Source organism: Eutrema salsugineum, unplaced genomic scaffold (assembly GCF_000478725.1).
Source record: "Eutrema salsugineum unplaced genomic scaffold, Eutsalg1_0 scaffold_9, whole genome shotgun sequence".
In the NCBI taxonomy this organism is placed as follows: domain Eukaryota; kingdom Viridiplantae; phylum Streptophyta; class Magnoliopsida; order Brassicales; family Brassicaceae; genus Eutrema; species Eutrema salsugineum.
The window spans coordinates 813,459-835,349 of record NW_006256342.1 but is presented as its reverse complement, the minus strand read 5'-3'; the positions used below and the strand labels follow the sequence as shown (position 1 = coordinate 835,349).

General features: G+C 39.5%; 8 protein-coding genes across 8 annotated transcripts in view; 4 read left to right on the top strand and 4 right to left on the bottom strand.

The window, feature by feature from the left end:
• Positions 1-324: 324 nt before the first annotated feature.
• LOC18009324 (EP1-like glycoprotein 3) lies at positions 325-1,829 on the bottom strand. The gene has a single exon (XM_006389890.2). It carries the CDS (start codon positions 1,783-1,785, stop codon positions 460-462), a length of 1,326 nt encoding a protein of 441 aa, XP_006389952.1. The 5' UTR covers positions 1,786-1,829; the 3' UTR covers positions 325-459.
• A 1,869-nt stretch (positions 1,830-3,698) lies between these two features.
• On the top strand, positions 3,699-5,901 carry LOC18009401 (ubiquitin-conjugating enzyme E2 35). Its single transcript, XM_006389889.2, has 8 exons — positions 3,699-3,911; positions 4,121-4,148; positions 4,325-4,411; positions 4,725-4,783; positions 5,107-5,148; positions 5,227-5,300; positions 5,394-5,491; positions 5,610-5,901. Exons 1-8 carry the CDS (start codon positions 3,876-3,878, stop codon positions 5,645-5,647), a joined length of 462 nt encoding a protein of 153 aa, XP_006389951.1. The 5' UTR covers positions 3,699-3,875; the 3' UTR covers positions 5,648-5,901.
• A 268-nt stretch (positions 5,902-6,169) lies between these two features.
• Positions 6,170-9,394, bottom strand: LOC18009402 (uncharacterized membrane protein At1g16860). Its single transcript, XM_006389886.2, has 5 exons — positions 9,160-9,394; positions 7,463-8,380; positions 7,169-7,324; positions 6,874-7,085; positions 6,170-6,776 (listed from the first exon to the last, which is right to left on the bottom strand). Exons 2-5 carry the CDS (start codon positions 8,306-8,308, stop codon positions 6,584-6,586), a joined length of 1,407 nt encoding a protein of 468 aa, XP_006389948.1. The 5' UTR covers positions 8,309-8,380; positions 9,160-9,394; the 3' UTR covers positions 6,170-6,583.
• Positions 9,395-10,036: 642 nt separating this feature from the next.
• On the top strand, positions 10,037-11,787 carry LOC18009121. The gene is made up of 3 exons (XM_006389885.2): positions 10,037-10,549; positions 11,137-11,239; positions 11,448-11,787. The coding sequence occupies exons 1-2, from the start codon at positions 10,147-10,149 to the stop codon at positions 11,208-11,210; spliced, it is 477 nt and encodes a 158-aa protein (XP_006389947.2). The 5' UTR covers positions 10,037-10,146; the 3' UTR covers positions 11,211-11,239; positions 11,448-11,787.
• Positions 11,764-13,467, bottom strand: LOC18008452 (reticulon-like protein B22). The gene is made up of 4 exons (XM_006389884.2): positions 13,195-13,467; positions 12,593-12,734; positions 12,407-12,476; positions 11,764-12,051 (listed from the first exon to the last, which is right to left on the bottom strand). Exons 1-4 carry the CDS (start codon positions 13,359-13,361, stop codon positions 11,936-11,938), a joined length of 495 nt encoding a protein of 164 aa, XP_006389946.1. The 5' UTR covers positions 13,362-13,467; the 3' UTR covers positions 11,764-11,935.
• Positions 13,468-13,969: 502 nt separating this feature from the next.
• Positions 13,970-18,630, top strand: LOC18008394 (V-type proton ATPase catalytic subunit A). Its single transcript, XM_006389882.2, has 20 exons — positions 13,970-14,044; positions 14,334-14,460; positions 14,551-14,606; positions 14,709-14,765; positions 14,891-15,002; positions 15,089-15,126; positions 15,240-15,341; positions 15,504-15,560; positions 15,653-15,724; positions 15,810-15,911; positions 15,998-16,060; positions 16,139-16,271; positions 16,430-16,536; positions 16,629-16,823; positions 17,031-17,117; positions 17,210-17,314; positions 17,513-17,610; positions 17,705-17,783; positions 17,920-18,008; positions 18,104-18,630. The coding sequence occupies exons 1-20, from the start codon at positions 13,970-13,972 to the stop codon at positions 18,216-18,218; spliced, it is 1,869 nt and encodes a 622-aa protein (XP_006389944.1). The 3' UTR covers positions 18,219-18,630.
• Positions 18,631-18,805: 175 nt separating this feature from the next.
• Positions 18,806-21,406, top strand: LOC18009094 (RNA pseudouridine synthase 3, mitochondrial). The gene is made up of 9 exons (XM_006389881.2): positions 18,806-19,247; positions 19,567-19,638; positions 19,710-19,868; positions 19,968-20,015; positions 20,121-20,201; positions 20,286-20,402; positions 20,508-20,609; positions 20,672-20,830; positions 20,921-21,406. Exons 1-9 carry the CDS (start codon positions 18,927-18,929, stop codon positions 21,296-21,298), a joined length of 1,437 nt encoding a protein of 478 aa, XP_006389943.1. The 5' UTR covers positions 18,806-18,926; the 3' UTR covers positions 21,299-21,406.
• LOC18008298 overlaps positions 21,401-21,891 on the bottom strand; it is a 3,781-nt gene continuing 3,290 nt past the window's right edge. Inside the window, exons 13-15 of the mRNA XM_006389879.2 lie at positions 21,837-21,891; positions 21,698-21,754; positions 21,401-21,604 (exon numbers count right to left, since the gene is read on the bottom strand). The exon at positions 21,837-21,891 is cut by the window's right edge and continues 29 nt beyond it. Coding sequence (XP_006389941.2) covers positions 21,545-21,604; positions 21,698-21,754; positions 21,837-21,891 — 172 coding nt within the window. The 3' untranslated portion in view covers positions 21,401-21,544. The remainder of the gene's footprint in view (positions 21,605-21,697; positions 21,755-21,836) is intronic.

Below are 21,891 nucleotides of genomic sequence, written 5' to 3'. Positions count from 1 at the left end.
CAGGGTTGTGACTTGTGAGTATACGTTTGGTCGACAAAAAAAACAAACGTTGACTGAGCAGATCTTTAGGAAACAAAAAAACCATTTTTTGAATTAAGTGACGCGGCGTCGAAGCATCGTAGCACGCATCTTATTTGTTTTCTTGAAGAAAATTCGCTAACATATACCTTCTTGGACTTTTTGAATTTTAGCTACGTAACGAAAACATTTAATATACTTATTTTTTTCAATTGCATGATTGCTCGACAAGCAAAATCATATTCATATGTATTGCGTGCACGTGGCCACTTGTGCGTTATTGACAACAAAGCATCAATTTCCGAATACACGTCTCTGAACTCGATTCGTAAACATAATTTCCGTCAATTTATTACGATGTCGCCTGAAAATTTTTTTTGACACAAACGAAATTTTACCTTATTGAAACACAACACAGTAATTTCATATGACTTTCACACTTCAAAGAACTGGCTTGTTAGCATTAGGAGCCTTGACGTAGGCAACCAGTGAAGAATCTCCGGTTCTAGTCAATGTCTTGAGCTCATAACCCAACCAACACCTCGAGCTCTTCCTATTGTAGAAAAATCCTAAACACTTACAATCTCTCGTGCACTTGTCCCCACAAGCTTTCTCCGTGGTAGACGAGCCACCGTTATACTTAGTCATGAAACTATCAGCTCCTTCGATCTTGAAATAATGAAAAGTCTTGGGATCGCAACTTGCGAGACTCGGAGTTTTGCAAGTCTCGTCCCAACCAAGAAGCCCTTTGTCGCTAGGACAAGCGTTACACTGACCTTTTTTACACAAACCAAACTCCAAACAATGCTCAGGGATTCTACACTCGTCGTTACCGTCAGTATCGTCGTTAGTAAATGCCGTGTACGTCACGTCCCAAGCCGTCGCAGTCGCTAACGTGCTGTAACTCCAAACTCTGACGTTTCCGTCTGATTCTAACCGGATAAAACTCAACGTGGCGTTGTGTTTCGGCGACGAGAGAAACGTTGAAACGTTGAATTTAGAACCAGAGTCAACACCTTCCATGGAAAGACCCCACGTGGTGTCGAAAGAATCTTCCACGGCTTTGAACGTCATAGATTGTAACTGAGTGATCTTGGAGAAGAATTCGTATTCGTAATAAGCGATTGGTTTCGGGGTTTTGTTTGTCGTGTAGTACAAAACCAGCCTCTTGGCTTCCATCACGAGACTGTACGGTCCGTTTGTGTTGACCGATGGAGACCGTCTGCTTACGAGCTTGTTCCGACCGTTGAGTTTCAGTGATTGTCCGACGAGAAGCGTGTCGGTCGGAGAATCGAAGCTTTGCCATATGAATTTCCCGTTGGAATCGTATATTACCATATTGCCATTGTCCAAGATTTTGATCCCAACGGCGCCTTTGTTAGCCGTGTTCGTTTGCCAGACAAGACGACCATCGGCTTCGGCGAGAACGAGGTTTCCGTCTTCTCCGAAAGTCAACGTCGCGTTTTCTTTGACCGGCGAGCCTCTGTTAGCTTCCCAGACCCATCGGAGAGTGGATTCTTGTGCTCTGTTTCCGATTCTGAGAGCGAGAGTGTATGCGTTTGGGGTTGTGTTGTAGAAACAGAGTCGGAAGTTGTCGGTGAAAGGTTGGAAGCCACGTACGTCGGGATTGTATTCGATCGGACTGTAATCTGTGTAGCCTCCTTCGTTGACCACTCGGAATTGCTCGTCGAGGGGAACTTTGGCGTGTGCGCCGATCAAGAAACCGGAGAGAGTGAAGCAGAGAGCTAATGTGATTGAGAAATTCATTTTTTTTCCTTCTTTATGGATTGTGGTGTGTTTTGTGTATACAGAGCGAAGTTCCATTTATAGAAGCCAAGGAAGTCCTGGTCAACAAATTGTTTTGAGTATTTTAAACGACTTTTTGGTCTTTGTTTTGCTATATATATTTTTTTTTATTGATTTGCTGGTTTGTTTTGAACATTTTAGAGAGCTTATCTTATACCGTAATGCTAACATGTGCTCGATTAGCTAAACCCCAGTCAATGGTCGAGATTTGAGAATGAGATCTAATGGAACAAGATCCGTCGAGCTAAATTGTTTAATTAGCATGATTTTAAAGATTTATCTGTTGTAATTAATTCAGCAAAAATGAACTAACAAAAGAAGAAGAGGAATAGTAACTTTAAACAAGGTTTAGTTTGTTATTAATTCCCTATTTAAAACAGAAAATATGACAAGTTTCATTTGCAAAGCCAGTCAATATTTATTATACTTATTTTGTCGGTTTTTAACTATAGTAGTTTTTTCTTGCTTGCAGCTACATGAAAGATTAGTTAAGACTAATTCGAAATGATACGAGGGCTGCGTATTGAACACAAAGAAATAAATGACGCGTTTGAAGTAGGACCGATCAATCACTATATTTGTAATTATGGTCGACCGGGAAGATGCTCGTGGTCGATTATCTCCTCTTTTTGTATTTGATTGAATTATTTTTCGACTCATGATAGAATTCGAAATTCAAATACATGCAATTCGAGGGAGTAGTCCTTATATTATCGTATATAATTATGAGTTACTTAAGTATAAACTAATGGTCAGTGAAATTAATCTGCCACTTGTTAATAAAGAATCTAAAGAATTTTGAAGGTGGTTTACAAAAAACAAACGGACATTAATGGATAGAGAAAGCTTATGATTTAATCGGAATCCGGTGTTCATGTCTGTCCCTATACCCGGCGGCTTGTCAGCTGTGTGGGGCCCCTTGAACAGGTCTTATTCGACGGCTCAATTTTTTTAATATTTATTTTCTTGGGCAACTTTTTTTTTGTTTGATAATTTTTCTGCGTCCATGTGCCAACTTGTATTGAGCATCATATCAAAAGACAATAATGAATGTCACCACATATGTGATCGCAATTAAAACAAGAATTGTTCAGCCTGGTTATAACAAGGCCAGTGACGATTATAATAAAGGAGCCTCTTGAGTCTTGTCTAATGGGCTTTCATCTATCATTCAGCTCCAGTTGCTGGGCTGCATTCTTTGTTGCTTGCCCGAGAACTGTAATCGCAAGCTTCCAACTTCCCATGCGTACGCTTTCGATTCTGATTCCAGTGCGATCATATGTGTGATAGTGATACATCATACATGCCACATGTGTATAAGTGTATTCAGAAAACTGATGCAGAATATATGGGATGGTAAAAAACAGTGGCGTGTAGTCGTGTGAATGATACTATTGGCATTTTGTGCAGTGCAGTCAAGGTTACGCTTACCAAAGTATATGAGGGTGTACATGTGTAACAAACGAAACTTTTGGTGATAAACAAAGATTTAGGACAACTTGCAATAAACAAAACTAATGGCTGTTCTCATAAAAAGTGTAAATATGTATTAGAAAATTTGATGGGAGTATTTGTTATCTGTAATGAAAAAACCTCTGACAAACAATTGAATTCTAAAATGGGAGGGAATGTAAGCTGTAGAGGATTGAATGTTTATTAGACAAGTATAGAGGGATATATCTGTAATAAACAAAACACGGTAATTCATTCCAAGAAAAAAAGAACGGGACATAAATATAATTATCAAAAATATTAGACAAATTAATAAATAGATAAAACTTTAGGAATGCCGCTATGCCAGTAATAAACAAAAAGTTCCGGGAAAATATGCAATAAACAATAGCTATTTATCTACTTGTATTAATTTATTTCATTGTGTCCTGCGTAGAATTTTTAAGGCAGAGAAAGGAAATCGGAATTAATATCATCGAGGAGCACGTCAGATTCGACAGACGACTAAAGTGTTCTCGATTATCGGCGTTCGGATTCTCTCTCTCTTTCTCAAAAACCCTAACTCTCTTAGTTTCGATCGAAATCGGCAGCGCGCGAGAATGGCCAATAGTAATTTGCCCCGAAGAATCATCAAGGTTTGTTTTTCCTCGTTTCGACCCATTTGCCAAATTTCGCCGATCTCGATTTCACTCGGAGTCTATGTGGACGAGGAATCCGACGAATCAAAGAATTAGCTGTGCCTGAGCGAAAACTCACCGAATTCTGATATCTCTGTTCGATCTTGTCCTCGTATTCATTGTTCTCTACTTATTTTCTAATTTTTGTTTTAATTGCGATCTGACAGGAAACTCAACGTCTGCTTAGCGAACCGGGTAAATTATTTTGATTCTTCTGTCCTGTTGAGTTATAATGTTGATTTAAGCTGATAATTTTGATTTTGATAGTTAACTTGTGGATCCGCAATGTGATCTTTCATGGAGTTTGAATTTGGTTGTAGAGTAAGTTAAAAAAGTGATTTTGACGGAGTTTCATCAATTGATTGTTGCAGCTCCCGGTATAAGCGCCTCTCCATCTGAGGATAATATGCGGTATTTCAACGTTATGGTTCTTGGTCCTACACAATCACCTTATGAAGGTAATTGTTATGCGATGTCCATCCTTGGTTTATTAAGGGGATTTCTACTCTTTTTCTTATGGAAGTGTGCCCACACGCGTAGATGTTGGTCGATGTCTATTAAAGAGTTAACTTACTTTCTCAGTACATGCTTTTTTGCTTTTGAAACTTGATTTTATTATCATCACATTTGATTCTTTTCGTGTGCTGCTGCTTAATCGATGCTGATACTTGTACCTTTTTTTCTCCCTTGAATAAAGTCTTCCCATTTTGAAAGTTATAACTGATTTACTGAGTGATATACACCAATCATTTGGTTCATTCCATTTTCTAGGAGGAGTTTTCAAGTTGGAGCTCTTTTTGCCTGAAGAATACCCTATGGCAGCTCCCAAGGTAAGTTTAGAAAAAAAAAAGATATCTGGTGGTGACTTGAATATAAGTAGGGCTAGGTATAATACTCTAGTTATTAAGTAGATTTTTCTGTTGGGATATTTGTAAATGCACCAAATGATCTCTGAGAATGGTGCTTCTGGCTGAATTATAACAGACCCGAACGTAATGTCACATTTCTAGTCATTGTTTCTCTTTTCGTATAGGATACTATATTCAGTTCTTTGACATTGGATTTGAATGGAAATGGGTTGTGTAGAGAGTTGCATTTTTTTTCTATACTTCAGTACTCGCGGGCTCTTGTAATGGTTTTGATTTTGGAACAGGTTAGGTTTCTCACCAAGATATACCATCCTAACATTGATAAGGTCTGCTTCCTCTGTTTTTCGCTTTAACAGTCATAAAACAAAACACACGTTCCTAAACTTGTCCACTTACATGTACAGCTCGGAAGAATCTGTCTTGATATTCTGAAAGACAAATGGAGCCCTGCACTACAAATACGTACAGTGCTCTTAAGGTACATGAGTTGATTATTAGATTCTCTCCTGCTACAAACAATATGTTTCTTGAGGCATGACTGCTCTCTTATTCTATTGATGTGTTATAAAAGTATTCAAGCTCTTCTGAGTGCACCAAACCCTGATGATCCGCTGTCTGAGAACATCGCTAAGCATTGGAAGAGTAATGAGGCAGAAGCTGTGGAGACAGGTAATTTGATTTAAACCATGAACTCTGAACTTAGCTCGTTACTATGCCCCTTTTAATCTTATTCTCTTTCTAAATCCTGTGTTGGTATCTCACATTGTTCTGTGAACAATGTGCGCAGCGAAGGAATGGACCCGTCTTTACGCAAGCGGGGCATGATGGATTGGAGGGTGAAAAGGTCTCTTTCATCCAAATAACATTACATCTGATGAAATCTATCCCAAGATCAAAGTTATAAGAAAGCTTATATTTTGGTGGTTCGTCCCCGTCATTATGATAAAAATGTGTTTTCGTCACAGGGAGCTGTAATCTCTCTGAATGCTTGTATCATTACTAATAGGGTCAAGACTCTGCCCGTATTTGAAATTCGTCAAATTTCGTTGAATTAAAAGATCTCCTCTGCTGTGTCTAACCTATGCAAATCCCGGATTTCGCCAATATTCAAAAGGCTGTTGATAAATCTCGTGAGTCTAAGTAAAGTACTGATTAGATAATGATAAACACATAACAGTTTGCAATTACTATGTATTGTGGTTCTATCCATTTGTTTTTCGAGCGATGAGATGATTTTGTCATAAGTTGGAAAGATGTAGCTTTGCTGTATCTAACTTTTGGTGGACGAAGAATTAATAACTAGTTTTTTTTTTATGCATAACAATAACTAGAAAATAATAAACACAATTCACATCTGGCTAAACTTCAGCCTGCAACAACATGCCCATTGCATTCCAAACGAAATAGATAAAGCCATTACATTAGGACACAAGTTCGGTCGAAAAAGAATAACTAGAGGAGCTTTACAATTACAAACCATAACACAAATTAAGTCATAGAAACGTAATCCACATCCAACAGCATAGTCATCATCCTAATGTAATCATAACTCGATATAAAAAATAAGAAATATTAAAGGTAGAGAGCACTACCAGAAAACCACCAACCCAAGGAATGATCATCAGTAGAGTAGAGAGAGAAAAGCCACCAACCAAGAACACTTTTCAGATTTCATGAAAAATATTAATGAAGCCGAAGTGAAACAGTGAGATTTTCGTCTACCAACCGTGGAAGAAGAAGAAAGACTTACTACTAACTGCACTAGACAGGAATTGCGTCTACGTTCGATGAATCTTCGCATCTCAACACAATCCCTTCAAGACTTGCAGGGAATGTGCACTTACTCCATTGCCAACCAGCAGCTAATGGCTCTGTCGTTGGGACTATCATTAACACGTTTTCGTTTCTCTGAACCACTCCAATGACACTTACTGTGCTTCCTTCTTTGATATACCTGCAAATGAGACAAGTATCACAGAGACCAATATATTTTTTAGCAACTCGTTAACGTTTCTGAATCACTCTTTTTTCGACAGGTTGAATTTTCATACCCTTCTTTAAGCCGCATCACTCGTTCATCATTGGATAGATTCTTCTGACCCAACCACCTTACGAAATCTGGAGATGCTTGCTCACTTCCTGGCTTAAAATCGATGACAACAGAATCATCGACGATAGGTGTTACCTTTGCACCGTTTCCGGTTTTGACCAATGCTCTAAGCCCAGACTGGAAATCAGAAATGTAGAAGTCTACCACATGCCTCTGCCATGTATTGTAGATGCAAAAGTTTAGAGACATTACACATTGGAAAACAAAATTTTCTGTGAAACGAAATATCATCTAACCTCTGCTGATCTCAGTCCCCATGTGAAGCGGCGATGTGAAGCATTGGCTGGCTTCGAACCCCATCCACGGTACTCATAGAGACAAGTCGACGTGTAAACACATCTGGGAACTCTATGGAAGGATGACTCAAGCGGCACGTTACCACATGTGACCACCTTTTCAACAAACAAGAACTAATGTCAAAAAAATAGTAGAGACAAGAGTTCCATGGAAGTAAGAATAAATCAAATTTCCCCAGCGGCAAGGAGTAATTACAAAATCAGCTTTTTCTGAGAGAGTATTCATATACTTACCCCAGTGACCTTCACGTATTGACCGTTTTTGGCAGTTCTAAGATCAGCATCAGGATAACGGGCAATGAAATCTGTGATACCACGTCTTTCACAAGATACATTCCAAATGAAAAGTGCAGCAACAACTGTGAACAAGACCGCCACAACAATGAGGAGAATTGCATTATGAACTGCTCCAAGAATGAAGCCTCCAGCAAGGAACCCCATCACAAATATAAGTATAATCAGCCACAGCACAGGCTTGGGGAAGCTCTTCATGCAGGAAAAGTCATCTTCCGGACCAAGGGTAGTTACCGCCTGGTTGTGGACAACGGATGTCATATGTGTCTTCATCGAACCAGAATAGTCTAGCGGACCAGATATCTTTCTAGGGGCCCCAGATGAATTCAGAGGTCCCGAAGTAATTGGCCCAGATGTTATGAGACCTGTAGTTGGGAGTATAGGAATAGGGCCGGAATTTTGCCGTGTTACACCACCAGATTGCGGACCAGAGGATTTCTTTAAAGGCTCTCCGTGCTTAGACAAAGGCCCAGAATTTGTTTTCTTCATTGAATTCGAGCCAGCAGAAGCTAGAGACCCAGACATACGACCAGTGGCATTAGGCACCGGACCTGATTGCCCACCACTTCTTGAAGAAGCTCCAGTTATTGGGCCAGACTTCCTTGACTTTGTGCCATCTGTCGGAATGTCAAACATCTTCCCCAATTCTCCTGATTTCTTGATATCACCACCGGTGTATGGCATGGCTACTGAGCTCATTGTTGGAGGCTTTTCTTTGGGTTGCTCAGGCCTACCAGACACAAACAGCCCATTGCTGAGCTGGTGAGATGCATATCTCGAACCCATTTGATTTCTTCAGGAAAACACAAACTGGTTACAGAACACCACAGAAAATATGCTGAAAGAGGATTCAAAGTCCTGCAGGAACAAAATAGGAACCCATGAGAAACAAGCAAGATAGTTACACAACTGCTTTCTACCTATGGACTTAACAGTAATGAAATAATAAAGAAGAAGATGTGGTCAGATAGAGAAGTGCGACGAGCGAAACTCTGGCAAACACCACGTTAAAAATGGATCAAAATGCTTCAACATTCTAAGCCCACAAATGAAAATAGGTACTAAGATGTATATGCTGCAATATACATTCCTAAAGGCTGAGAAAACGGGACTCTGGAACCAAATGACAGCAGTACTATTTTACGGGTCTAGTTATCACTCTCTCTTTCGAAGAACCTTCCCGCTTATCTGACAGATCGAGCATCACCGAGATTTTTGAGAGCTTCGGATATACTACTACTTTAGATCTACGAAGTCCTCTAAATAGTTTCCATAAATCCCACAGTGGAACCAAACATAACTTGAGTGTCCAGTGTTGGAAAACCCAGAAAAAAAATAAAACCCTAATCACAGTTTCCAAATCAATTCATGTCAAACCCAGTAAGATCTCTGGGATTTAGAAGCAGGTCCCATTTCAATTCAAACAACTTAAGTTGGAATTCCCATGGATACATCCAAATCAATAGAGTAGAAATCAGACTATCCTCAAATCACAAAAAAAAAAAACACGAAAGAGATTGAAACAGTACCAAAACGCAAAACTAAAGCAAAACCTAAATCCCCAAAATGGACTAAATGATCATAGAAGAACAAAAATCCAATCTGAGAAAATGAAAAAAGGCGGCATCGATTCCCACCTGAGGGTGGAAGTTTCCTGCGTAACGGCGAGAAAAAAGAAAAACTATTAGGGAAAATAGTTGCAGTTGTGGGAGTGACAGTAGAAGATGAAACGGGAGCAACACTCGAGTAGCCGAGATCCCATATCCTTTAGCTCACTCTCCGTCGTGTGGATCCCCGATCTCGATCTCTTTGAGCCGCAACAGTTGGTGCGTTGTCTCAATCTTTTTCTCTCTCTCTCAAAGCGCTTAAAGGTTTTTTTTTTTAATTGATACAACAACACTTGAGGGTGAAGAAAAGGAGATGATGAACACACTGTATTTTTTTTTTTTTTTCCCGTCTTTGTCAAAATTTTACTGTCAAGAGTTTTGGGATAACTTGTGAAAAGTAAGGCTGTCAAGTGTAAACGGTAATTATTACAAGTGTGAGTCATTCTCTAAAATAAATGTAGCCAACATATTAAAGAAAAATATCTTTTTTTTTTTCGGCTAAAGAAAAATATCTTAGCTAACCAAAAACTGTTGTAAAAAAAAAAGCTAACAAAAAACACAATACACAAAATTTATAACATAAATATAACCGAGTTTATATGTTGCATCAAAGATGTTGAAATGCTTACTAAGCTATATTGTAGTTTGATTTACTCATGTTATAAAATGGTATAAGCATGCTGCAAATATTTATATCGTGTATACAAATTTATATATGATGTATTTAAATTTATACATGTCAAATGCTATATGTGATGTTAAGGAATGGAAAATAAATCGTTGTATCCATGTGAATTAAATCTTTATATCCAAAAAATGACTTGTATACGCACAGTTGTAAAAGACCAGCCTTTTCGGAAAAAGAAAGTAAATTTTCAGATTTTTTTTAATAAAAAGCGAATTCCGATAAAGAAGGTTAGTGCTCTTTTCCCTTATCCGTTAAGACAGCGATCTACGTCTTCTCCTAATTTCGTCGAACAGGAAACTGATCTCACACCTTTCCCTCTATCTCTGGAAATGGCTCGATCTTCCTCTCCCTCACTTTCTCTCTCTAGGTGCCGCTTAGCCGGAGCTTCTCTCCTTCCTTCATCTCGAACCATCTTCTTCCGATCTCAATCCTCGAATCGGCGAGCTAACCGCCGTGGTGAGCTCTACGAGATCGATACCGCCGCGTCGAAGTCGCAATCGGATCCTCTCCTTCAGAAGCTAGAGGACGCCGTCCACCGGATAATAGTACGCCGATCCGCACCGGATTGGCTCCCTTTTGTTCCCGGTGCTTCTTACTGGGTCCCACCGCCTAGATCCCAGACTCATGGGATCGCAAAGCTCGTTGAGAAGCTGGCGAATCCGATCGGTGATGAAGAATCCATCTCAATCTCGTCTGGTCGTGGATGGCCTTCCTCTGATTACTTCATCAAAGGTCTGATCTTTTTGCTGATGGAAATTTGGTCGTGATTGCTCGTAATTCTTGAAATATAATTAAATACCATTTGAATTTTGTTTTGATGAAAAAGCTTTGGCTTTTACATAGGTTTTGTGGCATTTTTAGATGTACCAAGGCAATCTTGGCTTATCGTTTCTGATGATTATATTGCTTAACGAGTTTGATGGAAAACGACATTGAAAAAGAAAGGCTTGGTCTGTTCTGTTTTAGAGTTGTCGTCGTCTGAAAATTTTGAACGGGTTCAAATATCACTGACGGAAATGGGTGACCACCTTCAATAACAACTTAGATAGTCGTTCCTTTTATAGGTAGTGTCGTGATGGAACATGTTTCGTCCTTTAATTATTGTTGAGAAGTCGAAATGTTGTGTTAGTTATCATGTTCCTTTTGCTTCTTGTCGAACAACCACTCTGTTTTTTTTTTTAACAGAATGGTCTATGAGGTACTTATTGGCATACTTTAGAGGCAAATGTTGTGCCTTATCGCATCTTGTACCGTCAAATATGTGCTTTTGGTACAATGTTTCTTAATGTTTGATTATTTTTTTCCTTAAAAAAATATAGGTGTACAGCCTCAATTAGTGGAGACGGACATGGCTTCAAATACTGCATCTCACTCTGAGGATGACGAAGGCTAGACCACAAAACTCGTCGAACCTGTTTCTGTGTAAGTTTTGAGCTAATCACAGCAAATCGTATATAACTTTCTATCCATGACTTTACGAGCCGAAAGCAGTTAGTTCTTGAGCATTTCGGGGATATTTGAAGAAGAAATGAACTTAAAAGTCTTCTTTTATTATGAGATAATATTTGACTAAATACTTAAGTCATGAATTTCTTTGACCTCTGATGAAACGAATATCAAAACTATGCAGGCTCTTCAAGATTTGTAGATTTTAAGAACACAGATCAACGAAGATTCGAATCACCAAGAGCGGCCACAAAGACGTGAAATGGTTTAGACTTTTAGATAGGGTAGGGTCGGGTAAGCAAACCTTTTACAGACATGAGATCCTATCGAGTTCTGACTGACAAACTGAATAAGAAAAGGTGCTGTGTTTCTATGTAATCTTCCTAATATGTATATATATGGGCATCATCTCGCTAGTTCAGTTCCCATTAACACTTATTGCACACTGTTTTGTTTAATGCAGTGTTCAGTGTATGCCTTAAAGACCCCCAAAAGTCTTGTTAAAACAAAACAAATTTATAGATTTAAGATATGCAAATATACGGTGTGGAGGTGAAACAATATCATTACATTTTTTCACCAGGCAGTATACGAGTGGTGTGTACATTAGGGGTATCTATTCTGAAGATATGAACATGAGAAAGTAGAAAGAAAAAACAAAAGCTAGACAGGTTATGTATCAATATGTGCTTCTTGTTCTAAAATCTCGCCGTTTGCTCGCTTCAGTACACAGTTTCCAAGAAATTGAGAATTCTGACAGAGCATGCAGAGGCAGAACATGCATAGTCCTGTTTCAGGGAGAAGAACTAGTCAGAAATCATTGGTCTGCAAAAAAAATTCGACACAAGCAAGAAGGAGGGTTTCTCAAATGAATGCAACACTGTGTCTTACTTTTGTTACTAATGTTTCCTACAGAGAGAATTTGTATTCCGTAACTATGTTAGTTTGCCGAACACTTACACACCTAGACTCTAACACAAGTTTAAGAAAATGAACACCAAGCTTTACTTCCACCAAAAGAACATGGCCAATTCCTATTAAACCCGACAATTTGGTAAGTAATGTTACTCAATGTACCACCATACTCTTCTGCATTAAATTGAAAATTGGTACAAGCCTGAGAGGAAATGTGGATGCTTTTACCTGCATAAGCAACGGTTACACCTGCTATGAGTCGTCCGAGAGCTGATAAGAAGTAAAGGCAGATTACGACCTAAAAGAAAAAGCATCAGACCAACATCTTTATTATAGAACACAATGATGAATGAATGAGTCAAACAATCAGCAATGCATTTATATGGGTAAAGACGGTAAAGTACTGACACTTGCCTTGACAAAAAGCCTCTTGTCATGTCCTGTTGCTGCAACCCTCAGAACGGCCTCTGCTGCTCCAACGGTATTAGCTAAGCGTGCAACGATGTTACTTGCTGTGTCCTGTGATATTTGCCACTTTAGTGGATCCACTGGAACCCTTGAGGAGAGTTTATAGAGTTTGTAAATCACGTGGCCGAAAAAGCAAGAGTCTTGGAACAGATTAGATATCAGAGAGCAGAAGATTATGGGATCATTGAGAACTTTTGGCATTATGACTCATGCATTGATCACAGAGAATCATTATCGATTCACCCAAAAATAAAAGGAGACCTAATCAGTCCATGCCTTTGAAGTTTTTGTGAATGTGTATGAAAAACCATTACAGAAAAAGAAACCAATTTCACCGGCAGAGAGAAGGCATGAAACTCAAAGCAAGTCAAACAAGAAAGACGCCTGTTCAGTGTTTCAGTGTTCACTATCGAATTCATTTCGCAAACGCAGATATTAGTATCAATGCTTACACAACCACCTAATTCGACAAATCGGAGACCAAAGAGCCAAAGCCCAATACGGGAAGCAGAAAAATCCAATTTTGGGGGAAGTCTTAGAGAACTTACGATACATTGAGTTGGCGAAAAAGGAGACCGAGAATGGCGAGGGAGCATAAGAGAACAATGAGAACATCGGAGAAGAGAGAGAGAAGAGTTGCGTTGCGATATACGCAGTGATAATACACAAGCGTCCCGCTAATCAGCAATCCCATCGCCTTCCCCACTTCTCCCATCTCTCTCTCCACTCGAACTTGCTTTCCTTTATTCACTCCCAGATTTTACCAGAAATTTTTGTTCTTCCCGGAAAAAAAACTGATCTACAATGATTTTCCCGGCTTGATCAGAGAGATTCTCCAGCATTAACGAAATCGGAGGAAATACACAAAAACACTTAGGACCCACATATTGGGCCTTAAATAAATATCACAAAGCCCATAAATAATATGCCACGTGGCATTTAGGCACAGGGCTTGATCTACAACCGTAGCGTGTGAGGTCATGTACAGGATCGCCCCACGATTTCGTCAATCAGATCAAACTCTTACAACTCTTTCAATATCTACGTGCCTCCCCTCTCTTCTTGTGACCACTCTTCCTGTCTGTTCACTGGTTAGGATCTCTATCTCTCTCTCTGATTTTTTTGTTTCTTTCTGATTTATCGAATTGTTCTGATTCAAAACCCCCATGATTTTTCTTCCTCCTCGTTCTCCGATCTTGATTCGAGGTTTTGGCGATTTCTGATTGGTGTTTTTGATCGGATCTCGGCGTTTTCCAGGAGGATAATTTTATTTTCCAGGTCGATCGGATTTGAGTTTTGTTTGAATCTCTGATTGCTGTGAAAATGCCGGCGTTTTACGGAAAGCTCACAACCTTCGAGGACGATGAGAAGGAGAGCGAGTATGGTTACGTTCGCAAGGTATTATCCCGTTCGTCGATCTGATATGGTTTATCCTTTTCTGCGTATCTATTGTATGCATATGTATTAAGTCGATCTGCTACTAGGTAAGATTGGTGGGAGATGTAGATTTGTTTTTTTGTGGGAACTCTTTCTTCCCATCTTAATTACTATGCAAAGACCTTGAATCGGTTGAATCCGCCTTGGTTCAGTAACTCGTATTCGAATTTCTAGCCTGATCTGGTAGTTCTCACTGATTTGACATTTCTTCTCGTAATCAGATTGGTAATATCCAAGTACTGCGATGCAGGTTTCAGGTCCCGTTGTTGTCGCCGATGGTATGGCCGGTGCTGCTATGTATGAGTTAGTGCGTGTTGGGCATGATAATTTGATCGGAGAAATTATCCGTCTTGAAGGAGATTCTGCCACAATCCAAGGTTTGTTGTTCTCTTGTGCTTGTTACTGTAATTTATGTAGTCTTCTGTAAGATATCTTAGCTGATATTTGGCAACTTCCTCTTTTCTCAGTTTATGAGGAAACAGCTGGATTGACAGTTAATGATCCTGTTCTTCGAACGCACAAGGTACGCGAGATCTCTATCTTGTTTTCTTTTTTTTTTTTTTTTTTTTTTCATTTTTAGGGTTGTTCGTCTGCTGCTAACATAGATTCTGTCCTGAATTTGCAGCCTCTTTCTGTGGAGCTTGGACCAGGAATATTGGGAAATATCTTCGATGGAATTCAGGTTCAGTTGGATTTAGAATCTTGCTAGACATGAAGTTTAGGGCTTGTCAGATTTGTTATAATATTACAAACTGCAGTCTGTGGCTTCTCACAATTCTTTGGTTTTTATTTCTCTTAATATCACAGAGGCCTTTGAAGACTATTGCGAAAAGATCTGGTGATGTATACATTCCTCGAGGTGTGTCTGTTCCAGCTCTTGACAAAGATTGTCCTTGGGAGTTCCAGCCGAATAAATTTGGTAATGTGTTTTACTTGATGTATCTATCTATGAAAGTGCTCGTATGGTCTTAATCTTGATGTTACCTGAATTTGACTTGGTTGCAGCCGAGGGAGACACAATAACTGGTGGCGACTTGTATGCTGTAAGCTTATTGCTTCCTCCTTTATCTAATCTTGACAAGCGATTTTACACAGTTACCGTGTGTTTCCCTTGTCTGAAATTTTTCTTAAAGTCAAACATAACTTTGGAATGCAGACCGTCTTCGAGAACACTCTGATGACACACCATGTTGGCCTTCCTCCTGATGCCATGGGAAAGATCACTTATATTGCTCCAGCTGGTCAATATTCCCTTAACGTATGAGTTTACTTTCTCTCAAATGATTATAAATAACTTTTCCTTTTCCTTCAATGTTTGAGTTAATATATGGCTAACTTGATCTATCGGTAATCACTTCCTGTTGGATAAAAAGACTGGCTTTCTGCTTATGGTTGTCTGACGGCGTTTTTCATTTACCAGGACACAGTGGTAGAGCTTGAATTCCAGGGCGTTAAGAAATCATACACCATGCTTCAGGTCTTAATGCATCTTTTATTTTCGTCTTGTAAGCGCAAAGGTTAAGCTATTCGGTTCACTTTATAAAATTGGTTTGGTTGATAATTTGTCAGAGCTGGCCTGTACGTACGCCTAGGCCAGTTGCATCAAAACTTGCTGCGGATACTCCTCTACTTACGGGGCAGGTGAATTACTCTATTAATCTTTTTGACAGTAGTCATAGTCATCCGAGGACGTTTATTGCTGATAGCTTTCTTTTCATGTTGTCAGCGTGTCCTTGATGCCCTTTTCCCCTCGGTCCTTGGTGGAACCTGTGCCATTCCTGGTGCTTTTGGCTGTGGGAAAACTGTTATCAGTCAGGCACTTTCCAAGGTAGGATTTGACACTAGGGTTTTGTTCCAAATAATTACTGGATATATCGAATTTCCAGAGCTAATTTGTTTTTTTTATATACATAGTACTCCAACTCCGATGCTGTTGTTTACGTTGGTTGTGGAGAGCGAGGAAATGAAATGGCTGAGGTATACCTCTTCTCGTTCTGAATTTTCATTTTGGTCAAACACATCAGAAATTTGGTCTCATGGTTTCTCATAAATTAGGTTCTTATGGACTTCCCGCAATTGACAATGACATTGCCTGATGGTCGTGAGGAATCTGTCATGAAACGTACTACACTTGTTGCCAACACCTCTAACATGCCTGTGGCTGCACGTGAAGCCTCAATTTACACAGGTAATTTTCAGGCATGTAGGCTTAATAGTTTTTGAGGAAGCCCATCTCCCATCTTCCTCCCATCTTCTAATCATTAAGTGCACATACAAACCTTTTTTTATTACGACCTTCAACTATTTTTTTTTTTTTTTTTTTTGTGTTGGTAATGTGAACTCCAGGAATCACTATCGCTGAATATTTTAGAGATATGGGCTACAATGTTAGTATGATGGCAGACTCAACTTCCCGTTGGGCTGAAGCATTGAGAGAAATTTCAGGACGGCTGGTAAACTTCTGCGTCTCACTTTTGCTGTATTGATTTTCGTGTTGTCTTCATTTTTCTCAGTTTATTGACACCTATTTTTCTTTGTTTTCTAGGCTGAAATGCCTGCCGACAGTGGTTATCCTGCCTATCTAGCAGCACGTTTAGCGTCTTTCTATGAACGTGCTGGTAAAGTAAAATGTCTCGGTGGACCAGAACGGGATGGAAGTGTCACGATTGTTGGTGCTGTTTCACCTCCTGGTGGAGACTTTTCAGACCCTGTGACTTCTGCAACCCTTAGTATTGTGCAGGTGATTGTTTGTTTTATGGCTGCTTCCCTATCTTGTATTGTAGTTGTACAGATCCACTATTCAGATATGTTGATCGAGATGAACCAATGGTGTTTGGTATTAGTTCTGCCGTAGAAAGGATAATTTTTTCCTCTACTTTGAAGTTCTTACTCTACTTTGAAGTTCTTACTCTTCTATTTTGATTCTTTTTTTCTTTTTCTTCTGCAGGTCTTCTGGGGTTTGGACAAAAAGCTTGCCCAGAGAAAACATTTTCCGTCTGTTAATTGGCTAATTTCCTACTCAAAGTATTCGACGGTATGCTTAAATATTCACGGTGTTCTTCAAACCTGTCTTGGTTTACTATCTTGAAGTTCTTGTATATATAAAAAGCTGCTTGGTTTTTTCAGGCATTGGAATCTTTCTATGATAAGTTCGATCCCGATTTCATAAACATCAGGACAAAGGCCAGAGAGGTGTTGCAGAGGGAAGACGATCTTAATGAAATTGTCCAGGTAAATGTCGCCTATCACTATATAAGTATTTGATGTCGTCAGTAACAAACTCTGGTCTCTTAGTGATCCTAATGACCTCAAGGCTTAGAGTTATGTTTTGCCAATAACCTTGACTCAAGTTGTAGAAGGAATCCTCATATCAGATATTGACTTTCTGAAACGAACTTATTTGACGTGTGCATTACGCTTTGTGCGCAGCTTGTGGGAAAAGATGCGCTAGCGGAAGGTGACAAAATCACTTTGGAAACGGCTAAGTTATTAAGGGAAGACTACCTCGCTCAAAACGCGTTTACACCGTAAGATTTGGCTCCTGTCGATTTGCTTTTATCCTCTCTTTCTCTGTCAATGGGTTATTTACTCTTTTGTACTTTTTGTATGAATGTTTGACAGATATGACAAATTCTGCCCTTTCTACAAGTCGGTGTGGATGATGCGAAACATTATCCATTTCTACAACCTAGCCAATCAGGTAAATAAGATGAAAATTACAGTATTCATCAGTTGTCGTCTTTGTGAAGTGGGTGGTCAAATTGGTTTGTTCATAAAGCAAGTGAGTGGTTGCCAAAAAAATAACTCGGGCTCGAATGTTGTTTGTGGATACGCAGGCGGTAGAAAGAGCAGCTGGGATGGACGGTCAAAAGATTACTTACACTCTCATCAAGCACCGCTTGGGAGATCTTTTCTACCGTTTAGTGTAAGCGACCCTATACTTCTTCATATATATTATATAAATAATAGCTCTAGTGAAACGTGTCTGAAACGGAAGTTGTGAATGATGGAAATAAACAGGTCTCAGAAGTTCGAAGACCCAGCAGAAGGGGAGGATACACTTGTGGCAAAATTCAAGAAACTGTACGAGGATCTCACTGCTGGATTCCGTGCCTTGGAGGATGAAACTCGGTAAAAGCATATCCGTCTCCAAAAAGTCGAAAAAGCCCTCAGAATTTTGGGTTTGTTTGGAGGAAGAGTTCTCTCTCATATGTTCTCTTGTGTTTTTGAGCCAACAACTATCATTAGTGGTCGGTATTTTATTTATCGGTTTGTTTATTCGATCGAGTTTAGCTCTGTGAACGTCATATGATTCTCCGGCTGTGCTGTGCCCTGCTGTGTAATATGTTTGATTCGTTGTTGCTTTTTTTTTTTTTTATGTTTTCATTTTGATGGTAATAAGGTACAGCCGAAGTGAGTCATCTATTTGATTTGATGTACCTCTCAATTCAATAAGTTATTATTACAGTAATGTCCAAATGTACTGAAACCTGTTTGGGGGGATACTTTTACCTTCTCATAATATATCATCTCATTTTGTATTGTTAGAGAGATTATCGTTATCCATTTTTTTTTTAATATTCCATGACCTGTTTTATGTTGGTAGAAAAATTCGCGACAAAAAAAAATGTTGGTAGAAATTCTTATAAATTACACAAATAGAAGATTGTAAATGGACCCATGAGTTTACACAAAAACCCATGAGCGCCTAATTAGAGAAAGCCCAACAGGGCCCATTTTGATTTTCTCCAACTAGTTATCGTCTTCGGCCGTAGCGCCGGGAACGAACCGCCGTTTAGCCGGCGCTCTGACACAAAGACACAGAGTCATTCGGTGGACCTCCATGTGGAAGAACAAGACGAGAACTAGCTTGGTCTCTTTCCGTCAGGTTTATCTGGCAGCCGTGACGCGGCGTTACTCGAGAGTTGCTCCGCCGCCATCGACGGTTATCCGCGTGACAAACAACATAGCACAGCTGGGACCTCCGAAGAAAGGACCGTTGCCACGTCAGCTTATGTCTTTGCCGCCATTCCCCGGTCATCCGTTACCTGGCAAAAACGCCGGAGTTGACGAAGACGGCCACGTCACGGCAATCAGCTGGGTCAAATACTACTTGGAAGAAATCCATGATAAGGCTATCCAATCTCATTTCACAAAGGGCCTTGTGAGTGTCTCCGTTCAAACTTTTCATTACTTGTGATCAAATCTTTTGGATTTGACTGAGATAAGGCTATATATCCACCCTCATTTGAGGGTTGAGCTTAACTAACAAGACTATTCTTTTAGATTCGTATTTGGATTATCACACTGTCCACATTGTCATTTATTTGAAAATTCTGCATTTTTCTGTTTTTATGAGGGACCTTCAAGATGAATTTCAATCTGATATACTTTAAATTGTTATACTTGTCCTCAAAGAACGAATTTGGTCTGTATTCACTTTAGTTACTCTTTCTGCTTGCTGGGTATTTTTTTTGTGGCAGGTTCAGATGGAGTTTCGAGGTCGTAGAGATGCTTCAAGAGAGAAACAAGATGGAGTTAGACCCATTAAAAAGGTACATTCTTTCTTCTGCTCCTTGTTGTTGGTGTGATCATTTTCTAGGATTGGGTTTAATAATATACACAGGTTAAGCATAACGAGGTAATGCAAATTGGAGATAAAATCTGGTTGCCTGTGTCAATCGCTGAAACCAGAATCTCTAAGAGGTATGACACTATACCAAGTGGAACCCTGTATCCTAACGCAGACGAAATCGCATATCTTCAAAGGCTTGTCAGGTTCAAGGTATATTATCATCTACTTACTCCCTGTGGATGTTTTCTTACATATGATTTCTTCATGGATTTGTCCCTTTTCGTTGAACCTTTTGTTTCGCTAATGCAGGACTCTGCTATCATAGTTCTAAATAAGCCACCTAAGCTTCCGGTCAAGGTAATAGACTTTTCTCTTTGGCCCTGCAGAATGATTTCATGGAAGTAAGCTGATACATTTTCTTGTTGATTAATTTAACCAATCATTTATCATTGTTTGTTTCAGGGAAATGTGCCGATACATAACAGCATGGATGCGCTTGCAGCTGCAGCTTTATCTTTTGGTAAAGATGAAGGTCCTAGATTGGTAAACTCACATAGTTTGGGTATTGCCGTTTATTTGAAGAAATAGATTTGGTTTTGGCATCTTATTTTGAGTTTCTTTGGTCAGCTGCATCGTCTTGATAGGGAAACTAGTGGCCTATTAGTAATGGGTCGAACCAAAGAAAGTATAGATCATCTTCACTCGGTGTTTAGTGATTTCAAAGGGAGAGACTCGAGATGTAAGGTATAAATTCCTATGCGAAATTCTCAACCTATACACAGCGGCCTAATAAGGATAAGGTTGAGCGTAACATTGTAAGAGTGACTCGTAAATATTGCACAATTCTAGGCTTGGAACAAAGCCTGTGAAGCTATGTATCAGCAGTATTGGGCACTGGTGATTGGTTCCCCAAAAGACAAGGAAGGAGTAATTTCAGCTCCTATTTCAAAGGTATCTCTCTCATTTTACTTGAGATGTCTAAATCTGGAAATGATTCAAAAACCTGTTTTTAGGTGCTTTTGGATGATGGAAAAACAGATAGGGTGGTTTTGGCTCGAGGCTCAGGGTTTGAAGCTTCACAAGAAGCAATAACAGAGTATAGAGTGTTAGGACCTATGATCAACGGATGTTCATGGTTAGAACTTCGTCCTCTTACTAGCAGAAAGCATCAGGTACTTTGCTACCCTCTTTCCATTTTTTTTTTTTGTGAAAAATCTTGTATTTGTTTCTCTTTCGTGATCAAGTTACGTTTCTTCAAACAGTTACGTGTACACTGTGCTGAAGCTCTTGGTACTCCAATAGTAGGTGACTATAAGTACGGTTGGTTCGTCCACAAGAAATGGAAACAGATGCCACAAGTTGATATCGAACCAACCAGTGGGAAGCCATATAAACTGCGCAGACCAGAAGGTCTTGATATTCAAAAGGGAAGCGTCTTATCCAAAGTTCCTTTGTTGCATCTGCATTGCCGGGAAATGGTACTTCCAAACATCGCCAAGTTTCTCCATGTCCTAAACAACCAGGAAATAGATTCGCTTCACCCAGGAATCATCAGTAAGCCGGATCTCTTGCGGTTTGTAGCTTCAATGCCTAGCCATATGAAGATCAGTTGGAACATAATGTCTTCATATTTGGTGTAGCTCTTCTGGTTCCTTTTAATATTTAGATGACAGTTACTGAAACTCTCGGATCTGCAGCTTCATATTGAGAATATTTGTATTGTACAGTCTTATTCACCCATCTTTTTCAAGGCAAGTTTCACAGATAATTCTGGCTCAGATTTTACTCACCTTGGAATATTTCTCTTGGCACAAATTTGGCTATAAATTTTTGGTTGCAAATAGGACAAGCCCATGTACGTAAATATATACAGAATCAGCTAGTGATCACAGTTTGGAATATCTATCCACAAAGGCCTTAGCTTTGTCTGGTGCGAAAAAGCGTGCCTACACATTAACAGTTTAGAGCTTTGTGTCATAGTTTTACTCACTTGGACTTGTATTGGAACGAAAAAGGTTTGATAAGTTCAGATAATTCACCTGGATGAACATTCTCTCTGCATCTCCTCTGCTTCCATTTTCTTTCAATATGATTCCCTACAACACCAGTTCACATTGGAGTTTATGGGCATGTGTATTGTGTATTGCGTGACTTCTTCAGGCAGGGCGAGAAAATTACCTTAGCCAAGTACCCTCGGAAGTCTTCAGGATGATCAGTGATAAGCCGGTCATAA